This window comes from Triturus cristatus, chromosome 6 (assembly GCF_964204655.1).
Source record: "Triturus cristatus chromosome 6, aTriCri1.1, whole genome shotgun sequence".
Classification (NCBI taxonomy): domain Eukaryota; kingdom Metazoa; phylum Chordata; class Amphibia; order Caudata; family Salamandridae; genus Triturus; species Triturus cristatus.
Window position 1 is genome coordinate 1,082,959,332 of NC_140589.1, and position 22,532 is coordinate 1,082,981,863.

Genomic DNA, 22,532 nt, shown 5'->3' on the forward strand with positions numbered 1-22,532 from the left:
CACTTTTGGTTTATTTTTATATCTGGAGGAGGCTTCAGGCTTATTTTGCCCAGTTTTAAAGGCAATTGCTTTTATTTTGTGTACAGATTAAAGCTAAAGTACTGTTGGAAAGTATATGTGAGAGAGTAGTTATGTGAATGTGCTTGTGGTAGACTTGATGTTTGTTTGAGTTTGAATCACTGTTTAAGTCTACGGATAGATTGATAAGTGAATTAGTGGACTGTTAAGTAGGTATACCTGAACTTGTGTACCAAACGATTGTGCTTGACATTCCTCACATACATTTTGTGTGTTTTGGCCCAAAGAACATAAGTAAATTTCTTGGGTTGGATAGAAGTGCACGTTTTGCTCTCAATCACTATGGAGAGTGAGCTTGAATGCTGTCTAGGGGGAGTCAGATGTCTTTTCTTTGTGTATACACACTATATAGTAGGACTGGTGATGCATTGCTTGGTGCATGAGAGATCCTAACACTAATTTCAGGTTTTCACTTTCTTGTGATAAGGTTTGGTAATTAAGATGTTCTAATTAGCAGACCCTCTGCTCATTCTAATTTTGGGAAAACTGATAAGCGGCTTGGAGTGAAAGGCATAGGTTGACTTCTTGATGTAGCCTGCGGGAACTTATATCACAGTGAAGTATCGGATTGTCTACATTTAAATGTGTTAAGTATATTGAGTATTGCGACTGTGTCCAGTGACCTACATGATAAAATAAAGATACCCTACACTTTAGTAATCTGTGTTCTTCATATTCTTGTTTGAGATGCAGTGACACACTGTGCTTTTTATGTACTTTGTCTTTTGTCTTTTTTTACGAAGATTTAGAGCGACGAGATCTCTCCCACAAGGAGAAGCTCTACCTGAGAGAAATGAATGTCATCACAGAAACGCAGTGTACTTTAGGTAAATCATGTTTAATTCTAAATCCTTATTTTTCTGCCATGTTTGTAAAATGCCTCTTTTAAAACCATTGATGCAAAAAATGATGTGTAAAGCATCAAAGGCATCATTTGAACAAATTGTGCACCAATGTAATGCAGACAGTTTTACACGAAAGACCCGCATGTTTTCTAATATAGGATGATCAGTTTCTTTTTATGGGTAACTACTGTTTTTATTCTTAACTCCTGACTTACCTCAGATAATACCAGGTTTAAAAGCTACTCCCAAAGTTTCTGAAGAGATCTCTTCCATCTCATTGTAAAATAAATCATTTTTTGGCGTCCAGTGTAGAATTTCATACAGATTTCCTCGCAAAGTGCTTTGTCAATTAACGCGAATAGTAAACCTACTCCTGGTTATAATGTCACCCTAGAACCACCTGATATATCTGCACATTTGGCATCTTTAGAAATGGTCAGACAAAATAGTGTAGCTCTTGGGTTAACCAAAAACACAGGAATTGCCTCTAGTGGTCTCCCCTGCTAGTTGAGCTCAACTCAGTTATGTTCATAAAAAGAATAATGGCAGGATATACATAACTTCACAAAGCTATGCAGTGAACCTTCGTTCCCACAGCATGCTTTTCTTAAATCAGTCTGCCTCGGATCACTTAATGGCCAAAAGACCCTTGGTCATCAGTGTGCGTAAACCTTTATTCAGCGTTCCTGCCTTGTACTTCACAGTGAAGTCCAGCCCTTGGAGGAAGGCTTACCTTTCATCACCATCAACCACTTAAGGATTTATTGTCCGTGTACTTTAACTTGTTTCAAGCATATCGTGCCTGAAGTACCTTGTAGACAATGATTGCAAATCATCCTTTTTCACTTGCAACAATTTCTGCTTCTTCTAGAGAGGTCTTCGATTGTTAAAGACCATAAAATGCTGCTTCCCTTTCTCATTGGGTTAAGTTATATTTTATTCCATTATCTGAAGCATCCATTTGTAAATTGAAGGACTGTTCGTGGGTGCTAAGTTTAGGTGCCTTGCTAAGTACCTGCTTCCAATTCACAGGTCTGCTGCCACCCCAGTTCAGATATTCTTCTTTGGCTCTTTCTATGAGTTCAAGTCGGTCAAGGATGGTCCCATAGTTGGTCATGTTGTTCTGCAATGCTTCTTAAGGCCCCAGAGAACTCTCATTTGTACCTGCAGAGGCCTCCAAGCCCAGGACAACCAGGACTTTTGCTTCTAGATTTAGAATTGTTCAACTCCTTATCCTGTGCTCAAGGTTGGCTACGGGGGCTTGCTAGTGTAGCATTTGGTGACTTGAGCATACATTTTTCCATTCAGTAAAACAACTAATACCTTTCTGAGGTTTTCTGATGCTCCTCATAAGTATTGTCAGGGCAGTTTGACACTAGCCACTGGTCAGGTAAAAAGTACTTATCTACTTTGTTGTACGCAACTTATCCACAAGCTTGTCAGCTTGAAGAATGCAAGGGACATCTATCCTATTTACTGTACTGACATCCAGTAGTCAATGCATAAGTGCTGGCTCATCAACACTTAATTGTTTACCAGAACTCAACGGGTTGGTCTGAGTCCTCCGGATTCAGCACCTTGGATAGCTCTGCCATGATGCATTCTTGGACATGAGCTGACACACTGTATGGATTGCTCTTAAATCTTGGAGTTTCCCTCTGTCATGCCACAGACTATTTATTCCAGGGGGTCAGTATAAAGAAGTGGGCAAATTGAGCCATCACTGCCTTTAAACCCTTCCAAAAATGTCACCTGGTAGCCTTGGGTACGATCGAGTGCTGCTGCAGTATCTATAGAGGAGAATTGGGTGTGGAGAGCCAAATGTGAACAGGGACTTTCCCTCATCTGAAACCATCACTGTGAGAAGGTCCGACCTAGAGACTGCCACAACCTTTGACTGAGTGCTGGCACGTGGCTGCCTTGGGAGACGGCTGCCACAGCAAATCTCTTGCCAACATGAAGATGCTCCTTCCTATATTCTGTTTGTGCTGTCCAGAAAAGCCAACACTGGGACCCTGCAGCAAGTAGACCACCCTTTGCAAGTGGAGGGTATATATATATCCACCCGCCCGAACAGGACTGCTGACAACAACATTCAGGTTAAGGACTTGACTTAGACTGCTCTTAGGGCCGTCAGACGCAAAGGCATGTGAAGTTGCACCAGGTCCACGGAGACTGTTGAATTAAAACTAAGAAAAAATAAACTATTGAACTGGGCTGTATATTAAAAACAGTAAGAACATACATGATAGCCAAGCGCGACATTGCTCAATTGTGGGGATCCCAGTGGCCCCCAGCGGTGTTGGCCTGGAAAGAACATATGGATTGGTGTATGTTTCGTGAAAAGGTAGTGTATGTGGCGAGGGGTAAGCCTGGGGCGTGGGTGAAAATCTGGGGCCCCTGGAACGCCTATCGCGGGGGTATTTGTGAGCCGCCACTGCTACCGGCCGCCTCACCAGCTCCGTCCCCCTAGCCGACCCCCTCCCCCAGCCACGGGCATGTGGTTCCCCTGTCCCTGATCTATTCCCATTCCCCTCTTCAGAGTTTGGCTGCTGGTTGGGATCCCCCACTTAAGGAGCACGTGCCGTCACTTTGGATGGCGGGTTGCCTTGCGGGTGTGGTTTTTCGTGTTGTTCTGTTTTGAAAAAAGGAAACCGTAGTGTGGGCTTGGAGTTATGTGGCCTGCGCTATTGATATCTCCTGATTTACCGATCTGCACCGCCAAGAGACTCTTACTGTAGGTATGTCATATGCTTCTGCCACTCTAGCGGCCGGCCGGATGGTTGTAGGCCCATACTTGTAACCTTTTTAACATGTAATAAACGGTTTAAAAAAAAAAAAAAAACAGTAAGAACATTTGAGAGAACTGTACCTGAGCCCAATTCTGCCTAATCTCTTGGATTGGTTGGGAACAGTGTTAGTAGGAACCTTGACCCTAATTGGGAGAAGGGCGTATCTGGAAGGAAAAAGAGGAACATGCCTCATTAATAGAAAGCGGTTACATCAAACCGGGGCAACCCTATTACCCGAACCTGGGGCCAATATATATTAAACAACTACAGTGGTCCAAAATAAAGTTACGAAAAAGCAACTGTAAACTATTAAAGTTTTACATAAATGAACCACAGTTGAATTAAAAGACAGTATACATGAAAAAACAACAAAAAATCATAAAGGTACCCAACCTAATTGATCAAAACACAATTATTAATGCAAAAACATATTTTTACTAAACAAACCAGTTCTACAACCGTACAAATGTACAGTACACAAAAGGATGCTTACAAGGTTACACAATAAAAATCACTAAAGACACAATTTACGATGTAAACAAAGAAACAATGGGAGAGGAAAGAAACAAAACAGATCCAACAGATAACAGAAATTGCAATAAATACTTCCTCTTTAATATGTGGCAAGGACAAACGATGGCGTTTCGACCTATTCAATTTATAAGGTCATCATCGGGACAAGCAAAACATTTTCAGCAACAAATCGATGTAGTTTGTATGGTCTGAATCAGACATACTCAGATGTAATCAAACCAAGGACCCTGCATGAATTATCCTACGAGACCGAGAATCCGGCCAAGAAACGTAAAGAGCACACGTACAATTCACAGTTCTCTCATAGGTACCGATGCAACTTTAAAACTCGGGATTTAAAATACATGAAGCATGAATGCTGCCTGATGAATCAAGCAAGCTTTCGCGTCGCTCTCTGTCAATGTGGTCATATGTTTCTTCCCCCAACCAGTAGTGCACCAGGAGGCACGTTTGTAGAGTGGTGGAGAAGCGGAAGTAGCCTCTGACTACCTCTCAGCAATCCAGCTGTGTGGGTCTTACTAGAGGTAACAGGAGGAGTTGTAACTAACCCTTTCGGGCTTAGAGTGCCACATAACTTATGTAAAAATGGAAGCAGGGGAACCCTGGGTACTTCCCAAGTTTAGGTGGAGAGCAGCTCCTTTATATGGAACCCTACAACACCATCGACACTCTGAATATTCTAGCTCAAATACATAATAATTTATTCACCACCTTTAAATTACCATAGCCTTATTTATTCTTTATCTACAAACCAAACTTAAACTACACAAAAATGAAAAATTATAAACTTATACCTTTAATATATAATTTATGCAACCGCTTCAAATTATTATAACTTGCTCACCTCCATACATACTGTATTCAACTCAAGAGCCACATTACATTAACTATATCTTTCCACTCTACCATGCACTCTGTTCTCCCAAATGATGTTATGTGCAATGTCATTAGTGTTTTTGTAAATATTATTATTTAACTGCTATAAGTGATATATAAAAGGGTATAAGCAGTGCATGGAGAAGGTGCAAGTTTATTGGGAAGACTACATAAAATGTTCTAATAATAACAAAGGTTTACTTAACCTTTGGCCTTTTCCTTGAATTTTAATAAAAATAAAAAAAGTTTTGAATCGTAGATTTTACTGTCGTTGAGTATAGTGTCATTTAGTGGAATGTTGTACAGTAGAGTGAGGTAGATTGTTGTGTGCAGTAGAGTGTGGTACAGTGGAGTGGAGTACAGTGGGTTGTTGTAGACTGGAGTGGCAAAGCATATGGTGGACTAAAGGGTCAGTGCTGTGGAGTTCACTAGAGTGGACAAGGTTAGTGAAGAGTAGAGTAAACTGTCAGAAATTGGAGTAGCGTCATGTACACTACAGTGGAGTGGAATGTCTTAGAGTGTTGGAAAGTGTTTTAGAGTGTTGAACAGAGTGTATGGGCATAGAGTGGAGTACTGTGTGGTATAGTGGTACAGAGTATAGTAGAGTCTTGTATGGTAGAGTTGCTTAGTGTGGAGAGTAATGTGGTAAAATGGAGTAGTGTAAAGTGGAGTGTTGTATAGTGCTGTAGAGTGGGCTAAAGTGTTGTGGGGTGGCATAGAGTGGAATAACGTACAGTGGAGTGGCATATAGTGCTGTACACTGGGGTGGCATAGAGTGTAATGGTGTACAGTTGAATAGTGTGGAGTGGTGCACAGTGGAGTGAGGTAAACTGCAGTTACGTACAGTGTAATTGTGTGGAGTCGCATACAGTGGAGTAGCATACAGTGGAATCACATACTCTAGAGTGAGGTGGAAGGATGTAGAGTGGAGTGTTATAGACTGGATTGAGGTGCAGTGGAGTGGCATAGAGGGGACTTGCTTACAGTGAAGGAACATATAGAGTGGAGGGGCTTACAGTGTAGTGGCGAAGACTGGAGTGTTGTAGAATTGAACGGTATAGAGTGTACTAGCATGGAGTGCAGTGGCGTACAATGGGTTAGCGCATAGTCGAGTGACAGTGTAATAGGTTGGAGTGGAGTGTGGTACTTGAAACAGGTTTATCGTGAGAGTGAATGGATGTAGATGTAATGTGGCAGGAATATAGATTGTGAGGTGTAAATTATCATTTTTGGTAGTAGGTGTAAATAGTGTAAGTGTGTTAAAGTTATGAGTGTACAAATAGTTATATATGTTGTGCCGCAGTATACCGATGAGAAGGCAGTATGCGATTGGCTTACGGCTGTATTTATACTAAAAATAAAAGCAACAAACACATGTAAAAGGCAGCCATGCTGTTTTCAGCACAGTTTCGCTGCATTCTAGGTTAGGGTGTTGAATGTTGGTAAATAGTAGGTTTGTTTTATTGTTTTTTCCTATCTTGGTAACAGGTAGAGAAATAAATGTGTTCCTATATATTTTTACAGCAGTTTACGGGGAACCACGCTTAAAAAAAAAATAATAATTTGTGTATTCATTTGTAGGTATTATTGCAGTGCTCCTAAGCATTTTTGTAAAGAATTAAATATGTTAAACATTTTTAATTCACTGTACTACCCTATTGTTTTTTTTAACATATGTAGTGTGGTACTCCATACACGTTTAAAATAAAATGTTGAAACATATATATCTTTCCCGCCCTATTACCATTATAATAAAGTGGTAAATGGTAGGGAAAAACACCAAACCTAATTCGGGGCTATATCTAGTAGTAATGCAGAATACAGCCAAAGTGTACTTAAAACAACATGGCTGCCTTTCCCTTTCGTAAAGGCAGTAATTAGCCTATCACATAATGCCTTGTCCATGCTGTGTACCTCAGTAGTTGGGCAAATGTCTGTGAAACTACTGCACCAACATCTATCTCTAAGTTAACTTGCCTTATCATCTTAAAAATACTTACCTGTAGTACCCAAAAGAATCATCTGCACACCATATAATCCTGACAATTTTTCCCTTATATTTTTTATGGATTTTATGTAATCAAACAGTACAAACTAATAACAACCCCCTATCGTCTCCCCCCCCCCATTCCTCCCTATTCTGCCAATTTTAAAGTATACCTGACCAGGTGTTTAGCCGCTATGAGTGAGTACAAAGTCTATGCCAGCTATGTGTGACAGAGAAACGTGATCAGGGATTTTAAAAGTTTTCACATGTACTCACATTGGAGGATACTCGTGGTCATAGATAGAGGACTGCAGGTTAAAGATAGTACTCACTCCGCCTGTTGTACTTTGTCCCCTTTGACTCGCGATGTTTAAAATTCCTGAATGCAGCAGGATGTTGGCCAAATAATGCCGCTTTTGAGGTAGACACAGTCTGAATCCGTATATCTGACCAGGTGTTTAGCCGCTATGAGTGAGTACAAAGTCTATGGAAAATGCATTGGGCAGAAAATTAGATTTGGGGACCCCCATCTTCTCTTTGCAACCCATTGAAGAATATCCACAAAACTTTCCTTCGTCCGCAGATGTAGAAAAAGGAATAGCTCTGGAAAGTTTTATGGAGATTCTTCAAATGGGCGTAAAGTTGTAAGCTAGCAAAAATATGAGGAATTCCTCTCTCTGGGAATTCTAACTATAATAACCACAGATTGGCTACCACTGCTCTGTAATATACTTAGTGTCAGCTCTCCTCATCCATTGGTCTGTTACCATTCGTATGTTTTTTTCTGTCCAATATAGCATTTGGTCAGCCATTGGCTAATTTCACCGTGCGTAACTGCATTCTGTTCTTTCCCAAGGAGCACATCTACACAGAAGGTAGTTTCTGTCAGTGCCATGGACTACTCTGACAATGTTTTTTAAAACCAGAAAAAGATTTTTGTTTTTAGGCATTTCTTCATATTTACATGAATTCCACAGTCCTCCTTCCAATGACGTTTTACAAAAGGTGTGACAAAACCAGCAGTAGCAAGGCAAAATGCTGGTTTATGTCTGGCTTTATGCAGTATTTTGTACAAGTAGAACGAACGATTCGCTAACAATGTTATTGACAGTATACTGTCAGAAACTGATATGTTAGAAATACTTACTTTGGTCATTTATATAGATGTTAGGAGTTGTAAATTATTACATTCCATCTTGCCTGTGAGAAGCTATGGATTTATTTTTTGTTAAATGATTTTTATTGCAATTTCATAATAGAAATATTAGTACAATCATGTAAATTAATACATGGGTATAGATTGTAAAAAGTCGGGATAACTTTTAGACTAGAAGATAGATCATTTATATAAGAACACAAGAGGGAAAGAAAAGCATGTAAGAAATAAGAGTGCAGAGAGAGAAAATTGATGGAAGGTAGCCAGTATACATCAGAATTAATCTTTTTGGCGCTATAGTAAGAGGTTACAGTATGAATCCTATGATCATCACATACAAGATTCTACCAAGTGGCTATAGATAACTTGGAGAAATCTTTCCAACAAGAAAGTATTACTTTAAAGGCAAATGCAATCAAGAGGTATAATATTAGTCTATTAGACAAATAATCAAAATCATGACATAAAAAATATTTTGCAGAGTTAGCTGAATATTGCACTTCTAAGAATTTATAACATGTGAGTTAATGATCCAACATATTTAGAAAAAGATCAGAGTAAGGGGGTGGCAGAGGAGTCTAATTTAGCTACATTTTCTGCCGTAACAGTATATATATATATATATATATATATATATATATATATATATATATATATATATATATATATATATTATAATATTTCAAAATGCTCTGCATTCGGAAAAGCACTCGACAGCAGATTAGGAAGCATTCTTCATTTATTAATGGCATATTGAAGTTAGATCTAGTCCGTCATTTTTCCTCGTGGCCAACGAGTTTCAGAGCTGTCTGCTCCTTCTTCTTAGGCAATGGATGTGCGGATTTGCAAGGCTCCTGGCAGCCCCATGATTCAGCTGACTTTAGTAGTAGTTGCTTCAGGTGTGCGCACTTCATAATTTCAGCGCGCTCGCAAAGTATGCTGGGGCATGCAGTCCATGCTTGCTTCACTCTTCACCCACAGTGGGCTCCGCAGCGCCATATGATTTCATCAGGATCACAGTGATTAAGTACACATCGCTGTGATATTTAAAAGCACTCCAGTGTGCTCCGGATCAGATTTCCCTTCATTAATGAAGCCATCTGCTGTGCCTCTTCAACACGGAATTTCCTGCTGGCGGCCCCTCTTTCTCCTATTAACAGGTGGTGCTCTTCCCACGACGAAGCTGTCGTGCCTATTTATTTTATTTCAAAATGCTCTGCATTCGGAAAAGCACTCGACAGCAGATTAGGAAGCATTCTTCATTTATTAATGGCATATTGAAGTTAGATCTAGTCCGTCATTTTTCCTTGTGGCCAACGCGTTTCAGAGCTGTCTGCTCCTTTTTCTTAGGCAATGGATGTGCGGATTTGCAAGGCTCCTGGCAGCCCCATGATTCAGCTGACTTTAGTAGTAGCTGCTTCAGGTGTGCGCACTTCATAATTTCAGCGCGCTCGCAAAGTATGCTGGGGCATGCAGTCCATGCTTGCTTCACTCTTCACCCACAGTGGGCTCCGCAGCTCCATATGATTTCATCAGGATCACAGTGATTAAGTACACATCGCTGTGATATTTAAAAGCACTCCAGTGTGCTCCGGATCGGATTTCCCTTCATTAATGAAGCCATCTGCTGTGCCTCATCAACACGGACTAGATCTAACTTCAATATGCCATAAATATCGCCCGCAATTCTAGAAGGTTGATGTGAAGCAACCTTTCCTCTGGAGACCAAAGACACTTGACCTGCAGATCCCCCAGATAAGCACCCCACCTTAGAGTGGAGGCATCCGTGATCACTGTGGCCACCGGCGGAGGAAGCTGAATGGGTTTGCCTTGAGACAGGTTGCCCTGCACACTCCACCAAGTCATCTCCGCTGCAGCGTCTCTGGAGATTCTGACTGACTCCCTGAGATCTCTGTTGTGTTGAAACCACTGTCTGCGGAGGCACCACTGGAACGCCCTCATGTGCCAGCGCGCATGACTGACCAACAGAATGCAGAAAGCGAACAGACCGTGCAGGCAAAGGACCTTCAGGACCGGAACAACCGCTCCATCGTAAAACAAAGGAATCCTCTCCTGAATGTCGAGAATTCTTTGAGGAGGAGGAAAAGCTCAACACACAGTAGTGTCCAGTACCGCCCCTATGAACAGGTTGCGATGAGAGGGCACCAGGTGAGATTTGGGCACATTGATTGAAAAACCCAAGTTGAACAACAGTTGAGATGTTACTCGCAGATGATGAAGCACCATCTCTGGCGACTCCGCTTTGAGCAGCCAGGCGTCCAGATAGGGGAACACAGGAATCCCCGACCTTCTGAGATGAGCTGCCACCACTGCCATCACCTTTGTGAAGACTCGAAGTGCAGTAGTAAGACCAAACGGGAGGACTGCAAACTGATAGTGCTGTGACTCTACCGTAAAACGGAGATACGTCCTGTGCGACTTCAGAATGGGGATGTGAAAATACGCATCCTGTAAGTTGATCGACACCATCCAGTCTTCTTGCTGCAGCACCAGAAGAATCTGAGCAAGGGTCAGCATCTTGAATTTCTCCTGCTTCAGATAAAAATTCAAGACCCTGAGGTCCAGAATCGGATGTAACCTGCCATCCTTTTTGGGGTACAGGAAATACCGGGAGTAGCATTCCTGACCCCTTTCCTGCTCTGGAACCACCTCTATTTTGAAGTAATGCAAGGGCCTCCTTATGTAGAAGAAGCAAATGTTACTCTGAAGAAAAACCTTGGCAAGGGGGGTAAGGAGGAGGAAATTCCAGAAAGGGAAGGGCGCACCCATTCTCTACAAGGTTTAAAACCCAAAGGTCCGACGTGACCGACTTCCAACCCTGTAGAAAGTGACAGCCAACCCACTACAGGACCCAAATGATCCAGGATGGGGGATTTAGGCCTGCTTCCCTGCGGTACCAGAGGGAGCGGGGGAGGCAGAAGAGGAGGCGGCAGAAGTGGAGGAGGAGAGATTGCGGGCAGAACCACGTTGGCGACCTTTGACTCTTCCTCTATAAGACTTCTAGAGTGAATTCTGCTGTGGCTGCTGAGGTTGACGGAAGTTGTGAAAGGAAGATCTTCCAAAGCCACTATATTTTTTTGTAGCCAAAACCCCTCGACTGGGTTTACAATCCCAAAGATTTTGCCGTGGCTCTGCTATCCTTAAAACTTTGTAAAGCCGAATCGGCCTTTTCCCCGAAGCGTTTAGACCGGTCAAAGGACAAATCAAAAAAGAGTAGCCTGGACATCAGGGGAAAAGCCAGAGGATCGAAGCCAAGCTTGCCTTATTGTTGCTATGGGGGAGCCTATAACCCCGGCCACTGAGTCAGCCGTATCCAGGCCTGATTGAATAACCTGTCTAGCTGCAGCCTGAGCATCCGAAAGAACCTCCATAAAGTTTCCCCTCTCCTCATCAGGAAACTTGGGGGCCAACTGTTTTGCAGAGTCCATCAAGGCATGTATATAACGGCCCAAGAGAAAGGTAGATAAGGTCGAATTCAGTGCCATGCTAGACGAAGAGAAGACCTTTTTAGCTGACTGCTCCATTTTCTTAGAGTCCCTATCAGCTGGGGCCTGAGGAAAAGCACCTGAAGATTGCTTGGAACAAGAAGCCTGCTCCACCAAACTTTCTGGAGATGGATGAGAAGAGAGAAATAGTGGATCCCCTGGTGCAGTCCTATATTTTCTAGAAAGAGCAGGCGAAGAGTGGTTTACGCCAAACCTCGAGGATAAGCTCCAATAAGGCTTCATTAAAGGGTAACAGAGGCTCAACTGTAGAAGAAGGTGAATGCAAGACCTCTGTTAACAAATTTGGCTTATATTCAGCAGTAGGTAACTGTAAATCCAAAAGCTCCGCAGCTTTTCTTATAACCATATGGTAAGGAGCTACCTCTTGAGGAGGAGAAGCCCTTGTTGAAGAGAGTTCCCACTCAGGGGAGGTGTCCAATCCACTTGCCTCCTGAATTCCCTCAAATTCATCTAGAGACTCTTCCAATTCATCCTCTTCTACTTCCTCTCTGTGATACTGCTCCTCTTCCAACAGTCTCTGTGCCTCTCTACTTGAACAAAACCGCGGATGCCTCGTCGGTGGCGACGTACACTGCGCCGACTGATTTGGAGCCGGCGACAAAGGAGGTTCTGAAGGAGGCATGAGATCCGCACGAGGCCGAGAGGAAGGCTCGCCAGACGGCGCCAGGGATTCCATCAACAGCATCGAGACTCTCGGCGCCGGAAACTGCCATGACGGCGCCATCGGCATGAAAAGCACGAAGGGTTCCTGGGCATAGTGCTGAGGCACGCCCAAGTTGAAAGCCAGCTGACCCATGGGACCAGAAGGTGCTCCAGATGGGAAAGCCGCCCTTGCTAACACTCCGTACATTGCATTAAAAATGCGACGGATCCGAACCTGGAGTCGGGAACTGTAGATTTGGATTCGAGCCAGTATCCAAACGAAGAGTATCCGATGTCGAAACAATCGGATCCACTGCTGAATCCACCGGTTCATTTTCAGGCACAGGAGAAGATGGGTCATCCTGCACCAACTCTGCTTCAGAAGCCAGTGAATCCCTCGGCGCCGGAGACTGCTCCGGAGCACCTCTAGGCGAAGGAGACCTCTCCGGAGTCGCACGAGGTGAAGGCGAGGGTGAAGGAGATACAAAGTCTTTACGGTGATGTCAAGGAGCAGGCGAAGGATTCCTTAAAGCCTTAACCTTCGTCGATCGGCGCCAAGATCATGTCTTCTTTTTGTCTTATGTCTTCTCGACTTTGATGTATGAAGTCGACGACTTCGACTTATCTCTTTTACGCCCTCTTCCTTCTTTCTTCGCCTTAGCCAGAAACACCTTAGCTTCCCGTTCTTTAAGCGTCTTTGGATTCATTTTCCTGCAACAGGAACAGTCCTCCACGTCGTGATCCGACGACAAGCACCATAAGCAATCTTCGTGGGGGTCAGTGATGGACATGTGACCCCCACATGGCTTAAACCCAGACTTCCTTGAAGACTACATCGCAACAGCAACAGTTAAAGTTGACGAGGCTCTCTTATGGCTCCAGTGACGTCATGTGGAGTCGCGAGCGGAGCCGACGTCCTAGTCCGCGGAATGCTGGCACGGTGTTAGAATCCGGGTTCTCTGGTTGGCACAGGTAGGTACTTGTAACAAGCAGGGAACCTTTCCTCTAGTCAGGGTAAGGGGTTACACTCCTAAAATAACCCCTGCTCACCCTCTAGGTAGCTTGGCGCGAGCAGACAAGGCTTATCTCAGAGCGTTATAGGTTAAGCATTTGTGAACACCTACAGTAACCAAGTGACAACACTACAAATGGGCACCACACAGGTTTTATATTAAAAATAAGGATTCTTTATATAGAGTTACCACAAGACCATTAAACAACAAAAATACACAATACTGTTACTTTAGATGGTAGAAGTTTGCTTAGTTCTCTTAAGTTCTTAAATGCGACACTAAGTCAATGTACCTTTTAGATGCGACACGCAGGGCAACGAAAGTGTTGCACAATGTTGCTGCAATTACGTTTTTGGTGCAAAGAAATAGACGTGAAGATCTTCCAGATGCGTTGCGCTTCTCCGATGTTGCGAGAAGACTCGACTCGATGCGTCAGCTGCAGCGGCGTCACCCTTTACGCGATGTGACGACAGTGGCCTTGGCAGCGGCACTGTTCTCTGACGTTTGGGAGACGCTTCCGCTCGATGTAGTGTTGCAGCGGCGACACCCCTTTACGCGATGCGACGACAGCAGCTCCGACGGCGGCACGCTTCTCCGTGGATGCGAGGCGCTTTTCTTGATGCGGTGCGATGGGTCAGCTACGATGGCTGCGATGGCGACACGCTTCTTTGGCGTTGCAAGACACTTCTTGGATGATGCGAGACGCTTCCGCTCGATGCGATGCTCCAGCGGCGACACCCTTTACGCGATGCGACGAAAGCAGTTCCGACGGCGGCACGCTTCTCCTTCTTGAGTCGCGCTTCCAGCTCCTTGCGACACGCAGTCCCTCAGAAGGCCCAACAACAGCAGCAGGCACTTCCAAAGAACTTTGGGGAGCTGGGGGGTGAAGTCTGTTGTTCCTGAGACGTCAGCAGGAGGCAAGCTCTATTCCAAGCCCTTGGAGATCTTTTGAAGCAGAAGTTGAAGTAAAGTCTTTGTAGTCTTTCTCCTCTCCTTTCAGTAGCAAGGCAACCACTGCAGGCCAATCCCCCAGGTCAGGGACAGTACTCCTCCTTACAGCTTTCCCGGTTCCTTCTCGTCAGGCAGAGGTTCTTCTTGTCAAGCAGGATCTAATTTCTTGGGAGCAGGGTCCCAATACTTATACCCCTAATTCCTTTGTTCCTCTGGGGTAGAGGGGCCTTTGCCCAGTCCAAACCAGTTCTTGAACACTTTGTTGACATGACTCTGCCTTTCTATTCAGGGTGCAGGGCAGAGACATAAGCCGCTCCACAGGAGGTGGAGCCAGCATTGTGGTGGCAGAGCACAGCCCTATTCAGAGACCAGGTGCACTCCTCCCAGCCATCTGGATGTCAATCTCTCTATTCACCACCAGGCTACCTAGCCCTGCCCCTCTGGGTTTCCCCAGCCCTGTCACTCACACCAACCAGACAGGCAGATACACATCATAGCAGAGGCGGGCTGAAATGGTTAGGCAAGCAAATACCAACTTTCTAAAAGTGGTATTTGCAAACGCAGAATATTAAAATAAACTTTACTAAAAGATGTATTTTATTATTCTGAGTTCAGGCATACTAAACTCTAATTTCTACCATGTTCCCTGGGTCTGTTTAGGATCATAGGATGTAACCATTCTAACATCCCTTTCTGGCCTATGGGAACAGGTAGCCTTGCAATAGTGAAAAACGAAAATGGCTGTAATTCACTATTAGGACATGCCACACACATCAGGGCTTGTCCTACCTTATGCTTACAATGCACCCTGCCCTTGGGCCTATCATAGGGGTGACTAATATGAAGTTAAGGGAAGGTTTAGGGACTGGGAAGTGGGTGTACTTGCCCAGTCAGCATGACAGTACCAGACTGCACGCAGGTTCTGCAATGGGAGACCTTGGACACATTTTCCTAGGCCGCTTCTGTGGGTGGCACAACCAGTGCTGCAAGCCCACCAGCAGCATTTGTATTTACAAGCCCTGGGCACTCCTGGTGCACTTTACTGGGGTCTGACAGTAAACCAAATAAGCCAATCATGGAATCCAACCAACATATACATTTTAAATAGGGAGCACTTGCACTGTGGCACTGGTTGGCAGTGGCACAGTGCTCTGAGCAGCTAACACCAGCAAAACACATGAGGCACAGCGACAAAAAGTGGAAGGGAGACTCACGCCAAGGTGCCAGGTCTAACACACGGGATATTCATAAGGTGAGGAATCCACAGGCAGATGTATCCATCAGAAATTTACTGCGTTTGTATGACAAGAGGGAAAAACTCATACAACACGCCACACAAAACAACGCCTGCTCCCTTGAAATTCAGAGATACTCGGTAGCAGTTGTATATTGCACCATGAAGCAGGAAAGAAAGTCCCACTGTAACAAACATTCTGCCAGGAGAAGCCGGTCTAAATGTGCTCAGGAAAGCTCCAACTTGCGATTCCAGGATGAAGGAATGGACCAGTGTTGTGACGGAGCTTCATGGGTCCGTCACCATCTTGTTCAGTGCAGAAGCCACATCCCCCCTTCTAGCATTTATGAATGCGATATTTCAGTAAATGTAGTGTTTCATGATGAGCTGTACTTTCTATTGGGTAAAATCATTTTCAAAGGGAAATACAGTGGCTACTTAATCAGATCTTTACTGCTGCTGAGTGAAGAGAACAGAAAATCATCACTCCAATAAAGAGATTTTACAAGAATAGCAACAAGACTAACCTCTTCTATCGCACTTGTGGATGGAAGAAAATAGAGTTCTGACTGGTAAAATTCAAGCAACAGATTGCCGCTTAAAGGCTTGTGAATACTTATATAGCGAGAGATTACCAGGCAGTACACTTTGTTTGTACTGGTGCTTACCACTGGCATCACTGAGCCACTAATACTACTGCATTCATTTTTGCATAACCATTGATACTAGACTGTCCTGGGTTATAGTGATTTTGACATTGAATCACTCACTGTCCACAGACATCAGTTCAGACATACAAGAAATGATGACAACAGTATGCTACAACTGTACAATTTGTGTCTTATTTGCATTGAGCCGTAGAGTCTGTGTCCTTTTGTGATACAGAACTTGTGAGCACTTGGCTATATTTTGAATGTCTCAGGTTTGCTTTGGTTTGTGCAAACTCCATTTGAGACTCTGGGACAGAGGTGCCAGAAAAATTAATGCAATGCACCAATCTTGATATGTAGATCTAACCTTCTGTTTCAGTGGTCTCTGGCTGTTGTGTGCAAAATGGACGACTCAGTTGTCTAAAGCCTCAAGAGGGTAATCAAAAAGCTTAGAATTAGCACAGTAAGTGCCATCCATGCCGAGCTAGAAAGTAACAAGCAATTGATCAACAAAATTCCAACCATCCAGACTACAAACCTACCACTAATATACAACATGTGGTCAATTTAGGTTGCTCCTCATTCTTTTAAGGGTCTTCAAAGACCCTGAAAAGGCATCCTTTCTCCATACATTCACAAGAGATTCTAAGTAGTGTTGCCTATTTTCTTCAAGAAAAAGTGGCACCTGTCAGAATGAAAATTACAGGTAGGGTTAATCCAGATGGGTCTATAACATTATTCTATTCACTTCCATATGTGCCCCAATTTAAATTCTAGCTGGTTGTACAGTCTGACATTGAAGCTACCTCTGATAAACCAAAACACACAGATAACACCTGTTGTACTTTAATATTAGAATATATTCTGGGATCTTATCCTGATCATTGATATTCAGAACACCAATCGTTAATACCTGCCCTTCCAGCATTTTAAATATGGCCATCCCAGTTCCAATACTGAAAACACCTAACCTACATCCATCCCATCTGAGCAGCTTTCAAATAGTACGTAGCATGGCCTTCCTGTAATGAGCAAAGTGCTGGAAGAAGTGGTTAGTAGGAAACTGAAAAAGCATATTGCAAAACCTCTGGGTTCGGCCCCGTAAGACCTGTGTATGGTACAGTGACTTCATTGCTTAATATGACTTGCCGCATTAGACAGTGGACCAGGATGCTTCTTGACCTCTTGGCAGTTTAAACGACATTTGATTATCCCATCTTACTATGAAGACTTCATGAAATTGGAGTGGTGACTGAATCCTCATTGAATTGGTCCCTATCCTGTTTGTGTTATTTTTCCACTTTGGTCAAATTGGAATAATTCCATGCTCCAGCCCCCACCTAGATATGCTTTGTCCTCCGAGGTCTTCCATTATCTCCCTGCCTCCTTAATGTTTATATGTGTCGATGACTGTTAGCATAAAATACAGACGTCTGAATGGGAATCTTCACCAATAAAAGTCTTTTTCTTTTCTTTTTTATTCTGCCTTGAGAATTTAACATCTTAGATGTTCAGTAACCGTCTTTAGCTCAACTAAGGCAAACTTGAAGTAATCCTGTTTTGAGCCCAGAATCAATTGCATACTTTGGAATAAATGTGGATGATTCCACCTATCTCTTCTTCAAATTTCAGTGCTACCATTAAAATGAAAAATTTTGGGGTTGTCGTTGACAAAAATGTTCTTATTTCTAAGAACAGCTGTAGGAAAGTGGGATTCTGTTGCAGTAACCCCCCCACACTTTTTGGCATATTTCTGATGCACTTCGACTGCGTGTGCCCTGAGTCCCTGCCAATCAGGTTCCCAGGGCCAATGTTCTTTCCCTAACCTGTACCATTGTTCCCACAATTGGCACAACTTTGTCTTACCTTTAAGCCCATTGTAAGGGGTACCTGTGGTACCAAGGGCCTGGTAGCCAGAGAAAGACCTCTGAGGGCTGCAGCATGTATTATGGTACCCTCAGAGACCTCTCACCACAAAAATGCACCACTGCCATTGCACCCTGTGTGCTTTGGTGGGACTAAAAGTGAAGAGTCGACATGCCATTGCACCCTGCGTGTTTTGGTGGGACTAAAAGTGAAGAGTCGATACGGCACACATCTCTGTCTGCCATGCCTACCAGTCTCTGCATGAGGCATAGGTAAGTCACCTTTAAGGCAGGATGCACTATACCTCATGTGGGGACCTATCGGCATGAGCAAATAGACCCCTATAATATCTAAGCCGATTCTTGCATAATATAAGTGCAGTAAAGCCATATAAGAGCATATGGTCTGGAAACTTGTCATTACAAGTTTCACAGCACCATAATGGCTTTTCTGAATCCTGGGATGTTTGGTATCAAACATCTCAGGATATTAAACCTTCCCTGATTAGAGTGTCAGAGTTATTACCCCTGGCACTCAGGGGTCCCTTCTAGAGGAGACCCCTAAACCAAACCAGCCTCTGGTGGGTTCCCCGACTGGTAAACACCAGCCTGCAACCACGATACAAGCCTTTCCTGGGCGAAGGTCTTAACACCTCCCCCAGGTCGGGAAGGGCTGAGCAGCTTCAAAGGCCCTGACACCTTTGCACTGCGACACCCCCCCTCCTGCTACCAGGAGGAGGCCCCCTTCCTAGCTTCTCCGCCCTGACACCTTTGCACTGCGACTACCCCCCTCCTGCTACCAGGAGGAGGCCCCCTTCCTAGCTTCTCCCCCAATTTCGTCTGGAAGACAGGTGGCACACAGCACGCCCGGGAGGTGAGCCCACCTGTGCCAACCCCACCCCTCAGGTGGGGGAGGCGAGGTGAAGCTCACTCCTAAGTGCCTGCCATCTTCCTGATGGAGGACATCCCTCAATCAGGTTTAGGGAATGTGCTCACTCCACCACCTGGGGTGAGTACATCAAGGGTGTAGTCACCCTAAGATAAGTAGCCCATTGGCTACTACCTAGAGACCCCTATAATGCCTATAATTGCTGTATTTAGGGGGCAGCCCTTAGCCCAGTATGGTAGATTCCTGCAACCTACGAAGGAGGACGTAAGTAGTGGCACAGCAGAGAAGACTGTAGAGCCCTACTGGCCCGTCTGCAGTTTCCAGAAATCCTGCGCCAAAAGTCAACTTGTCCTGCAGCCAGCGACCTCCAAAACCCCCAGGAGTACTGACTGCCTTCATCAAAGACCGGATCTTCTGCAAGCAGAAGCTCTGTTCAAAAGAAACTTCAAAGAAAGACTCTGAGCCTGCTGAGGATGAAGAAAATTAATGCCTGGAACCACCACTGCATCTGTTGCCTACGATCTGAGTCCAAGGTACCCACTGGTTCCAGCGAGGGCCCCCAGTGCTCCTGAGACCGCGGCCACGTAGGTTGACCCCTCCAGGACACCTGACGTCGCCTGCAGCCTCTGCACGGAGACCCCCCTCCCCAACTGCAAGTGGCCTGGTAAGGTGAAATCTGACCTCAAAAGACACCCCTGAATTTCGTTGCCCTTCACCCTGGAGATGAGGACCTGAGGTGCACCTATGTTGCCGAGCCCTACAACTTACGTGCCCAGCTGTTGGTTCCTCCCGGAAGACTTCCTGGACCGAGCCTGCAGCCAAAATCAAAAACCGGCAACCTCCATAGGATTGCATTGGGCTCTCAACACCACCTAAGCACTCTGCACCCGGCCGCCCCTGCGCTGCTGGTGGTGTGGACTTGTTGCTAACCTGGGACCCCCTTAGCCCTGACCTTAACCCTAGGAGCTTGGCTCCAGCGATTTGAGTGGCATGCCTGTGAGCAGTCCCCATTGGCTAACATTGCCATTCTGCATCCGGCCACCCTAGTGCCGCTGATGGTGCCTCTTGAGTGCCAACTTGAACCTTGGTTCTACCCCCCAAAGCTCTGATTCCAAAACCGTTTTACTCACCTGTGACTTAACACTTCCGTTTTACCCATAGGACTGTTGGTGGGTTTTGTCAGAAAATTATTTTGTGTTGAACTGTCTTGTACTGCACAAACAGTAACCTATTGTTTGCACAAGAGTTAACCTGCTTACAAATGTCCTGTGTTGTGCAAACTGTTATGAGTGTGGTTCATATCAAACTAGACAAGTAATCAGAAAGTAATCGTAAAGTAATCAAACTAATTACAAGCATTTTTTACTAGTTTACAAATTGCTTTCTCCAATGAAAAATTAATGTGAATGTTGCTACAAATTCATTATTCACTATATTGGGAACAGTAACTAACCCTGGACGGTGAACTCCTCTCGGTTTGCAGAGTTTTTCACACTCCGTGGAGCACACAGGGTTGCCCAAAAACTCTGCTCCGCGGAGTGGAGTTTTTTTCCTCGCTCGCTCTCGTCCACGTCAAGTTGGTGAGAGTGAGCGAGGAAAATCCACCTTGCGGCGAGATTTTTCTTTGCTCGCTAAGGTCTAGTTGGCAAGCGCGATTGAGGAAAAGCAACCTCCTGGTGAAATTTCTCAATGCAGGTGGTCGGATTTCTCAATGTGAGTGGTTGTGGCAGGCCACGACCACACACATTGAGAAACCATCCGTTCGCGTTGAGAAAGCTGCAGCTCGAGTAGAAAATCTACTCTAGCAGCAGAAAGGAAGCTGCGTCCTCTTGCGCGGTCATGGTGCCGTTCGCAATGATTTTACACAAGACAAACGCCTGGTGCTCAAAATCACCACGCACGGCATAACACTAACACACTCTGCCACTCGCAGAACTCCGCATAGTGTGGCAGAATTTTTTTTGTCACTTCTCCTCTAACTCCGCCCAGGCTTAACGGTAACATTGTATGAAAAGTATCACTTAGCTGCTACTAAGTATACCTTGTTTCTGGAAATAAAATTATATAACTTTTTATACAAACAATTGTTCTGGATTCAGTCTGAGTGTGTGACATCATATCTTGTCTGAGTGTGTACAACAAATGCTTAACACTACCCTACTGATGAGCCTGACTGCTCAATCACACTACCACAAAAAAGAGTGAGGTATTATCTACTTTAGTCTTTGCTATACCACTGGGGATCCACTGGACTCTGTGCACCCTATACCTCCCTTTGGTATATAGTATATACAGAGCCAGCTCCCTACAACAGCTTTTAGAGTTTACTGACAGTCTGCAATCTATTGCTCAGCTTCCCCTTGTGGTAATCGCCTTCGCTCATGCTTTGGCTATGCAAACATCCTCATGTGTGTCCAAAACTTTACTCACAAGCTATGGATTGCCAGAGTTCTTGGCTCAGGCTTGCAAGTGACTCCATAGACCAATAATATTTTCTCTGGTAGATGAGAACTACACTGGCTTAAAGTGGAGGACTGTTATTTTGATATGCATGCACCTTGTATTTAAATGCATGTGCACTCTTTCATGCTTCTATTCTTTGGGAAAAAAAGTGCTGTACATAATAAATAAGCGGCTGTTGAGATCATCTGATACAAGTTTATTACGATCTACCGCTTACCGATTTGCTGAAATGGGAGGGAGAGGCTTCTTCTATTTAGAAACTGATAAATGGAATGAATTGCTTACCCAGTAAGTCCTCATCATCCTCTTGATTCAGATACAGTCTTAAATGTTATTTGTCTCCTGATTCACTCTTTCTGCAGGCAGTAGCATCCCCACTGATGTTCAATGGATCATCATTTTACATGAATGTAAGAAAGTGTCTCTGCAGTCATACAACCCCTGGAAATGCCTTGTCATGTAGATCTGGCCCGCACAGCTTGTCAAAAATAAAATGAAGCAATACACAGATATATCTTGTGCTTTTAACAACTGAACTTTGAGTTTTCCAGCTGAGTTAAGGAATTATAACCTACAGCCTTTTGTAAAGGCCTTCAAAAATTATGTTTTTTAATCCTAAAAGCTAGAAAGGAAAGTGGAAGTAAAAAGATCATTCAAGCTCCATGCAGAAAGAACACATTGAGATGGAGTGTAGGTTATTTTACAGTTTGAATTACACATGAGATTCTTTTAAGTATGTAATCTTACTGATCCTGAACCTGGACTTGTTTGGAACCTCTCCAGAGAAGGAAGAATCTACAGCATGTGCACAAATATTGAAGTCTTTAGAGGTACACCCAACTGTTCTGCTTCCAGCTGTGCTGAGGTCCACCCACATTGGGAAGATGTATAGAGCAAGTAGGGGACTGCCAAGTGACAAAGTTGTGGGGACTGCCAAGGCTTTTCAGGAATCATTGAAAGCTCATAAAGAGGTGATTGATCTGAGAGCCGATAATGGAAGTAAGTGCTTAATGAGTCAAAGTGACGAGAA

The 22,532-nt window shown here is 44.1% G+C and overlaps 1 protein-coding gene across 5 annotated transcripts in view; it reads left to right on the forward strand.

The window, feature by feature from the left end:
* The window catches only part of PHF10 (PHD finger protein 10), a 963,279-nt gene that overhangs the window by 223,061 nt on the left and 717,686 nt on the right, over nt 1-22,532 (forward strand). For all 5 annotated transcript variants that reach the window (XM_085611960.1, XM_085611958.1, XM_085611959.1 and 2 more), the window contains exon 4: nt 822-905. In XM_085611960.1, the coding sequence (XP_085468086.1) occupies nt 822-905 (84 nt within the window). The remainder of the gene's footprint in view (nt 1-821; nt 906-22,532) is intronic.